The sequence below is a fragment of the Anneissia japonica genome, unplaced genomic scaffold (genome assembly GCF_011630105.1).
Source record: "Anneissia japonica isolate Jap-2015-1 unplaced genomic scaffold, ASM1163010v1 scaffold194076_len2486_cov89, whole genome shotgun sequence".
Classification (NCBI taxonomy): domain Eukaryota; kingdom Metazoa; phylum Echinodermata; class Crinoidea; order Comatulida; family Comatulidae; genus Anneissia; species Anneissia japonica.
Window position 1 is genome coordinate 861 of NW_022756697.1, and position 1,626 is coordinate 2,486.

At 39.4% G+C, this 1,626-nt stretch overlaps 1 protein-coding gene across 1 annotated transcript; it reads left to right on the top strand.

Annotated features, from left to right (window-relative positions):
• Positions 1–460: 460 nt before the first annotated feature.
• Positions 461–955, top strand: LOC117124315 (the record flags this gene model as incomplete). The annotated part of the gene is made up of 1 exon (XM_033270504.1): positions 461–955. A coding segment is annotated over exon 1 (495 nt), but the record flags the coding sequence as incomplete, so codon positions are not given.
• Between the last annotated feature and the right edge of the window lie 671 nt (positions 956–1,626).

Below are 1,626 nucleotides of genomic sequence, written 5' to 3' on the forward strand. Positions count from 1 at the left end.
CTTTTTAAATATTTGTAATAAAATCAAATAACAAACATAATAAACCATGGTAGAGTAAGAACCTACTGTACTGTACAGTCAAACTAATAATATCTACCATACGTTTTTCACTTGGAAATAAATTGTACAGTTTTATATGTTTATTAGTTTCTTGTTTACTATTGTTACGTTTACAACTACTAAATTGGTGACCCCGCCCGAAGAACAATGAACAGAGAAAATATACTGATTGCACCACCTGCTGCATCTCAACAGGGAGTAGCACCAACCGTACCCACGGCAACAGCATCAGCGGTAAGCCTGAAATTACCACCATATTGGCCGAACGACCCTACCCTTTGGTTCACGCAGGTTGAAGCGCAAGTTTATCACTAGAAACATTACTGTTGATGCCACAAAATATGCCCATGTCGTTGGCTCTTTACAGTTGCAGATCACAGCATAGGTTAGAGATCTTCTAATGAACCCTCTTGCAGTGGGCCGATATGTCCAATTAAAGACTGAACTCATAAGGTGGACATCCAACTCTGAGCATAAACGTCTGAGTCAGCTGCTCACATCCGAGGAACTGGGGGATAGGAAGCCATCCCAATTGTTAAGGAAAATGTACCAACTGTTAGGAGATCGAGAGTTGGAACAACAGGTAATGAAACAACTGCTTTTAACAACGCTTGCCAACGAACGTGCAACTATCTTGGCACAATCCAAAGATGATTTGGATGCAGCTGGCCTCGCAAAACTAGCTGATACGCTTATAAAAGTATCAACCCAACAGACTGTTGCAACAGTTCACCAACAGCCCTCCATAGACACTGGGTCATTACTTGCACAAATTAACCAACTCTCCCAGGATGTTAAATCCCTCCTATCCGACCGACAGCGGAATAGCCGAGCTCCCAGCTCCGGCCGACGCACCCGTAGCCCCTCCCACACCAGGGCTAATACCAGCCCGCAGGTATGTTGGTACCATTTTAAATTTGGTGTACGGGCACGTCGCTGCAAGTTGTCTGAACCTTTGGTACTCAGTTGAATTACACCTTTTGATAAACAGTACTTCTTTATTGTTTCAACTTGTATATTCTTTATTGTTTGCCGATCTACACCTCAAGTGTTTTTTTTTTTATCTACCATACGTTTTTCACTTGGAAATAAATTGTACAGTTTTATATGTTTATTAGTTTGTTGTTTACTATTGTTAAATTTACAAGTACTAAACAACTAGCCCAATAATTCCAAGGTTGTGGGTTCGGTCACTGGGACTCCTGCATCTAAAAACCAACCATTAACCCACCAAATACGTGTATAGTATAGAAATACTGTTTTAGAAGTCTCTATAGTATAGGTATACAAAAAGGGACAACAACAATATAAACTCACCATGGGATCACGCCACTCTAATGAATCACCGGATCCTTATATGATTCTTAAAAAGAAAATGTCTTCTGTTCAGTAGAAATAGGCTCTAAGGGAAGACCTTTTGACACTGGGAAGTAATTCAAGGTTTCATTGATATTTTGAGTTAATTTTGCCAGATAGTTCACTGTAATTAACAGTTTAATTGAACAAAATCACAGAAATCATCAATGTTCTTAAGAGATTAGAGGTAGTTTATGTTTCTTAGATTGA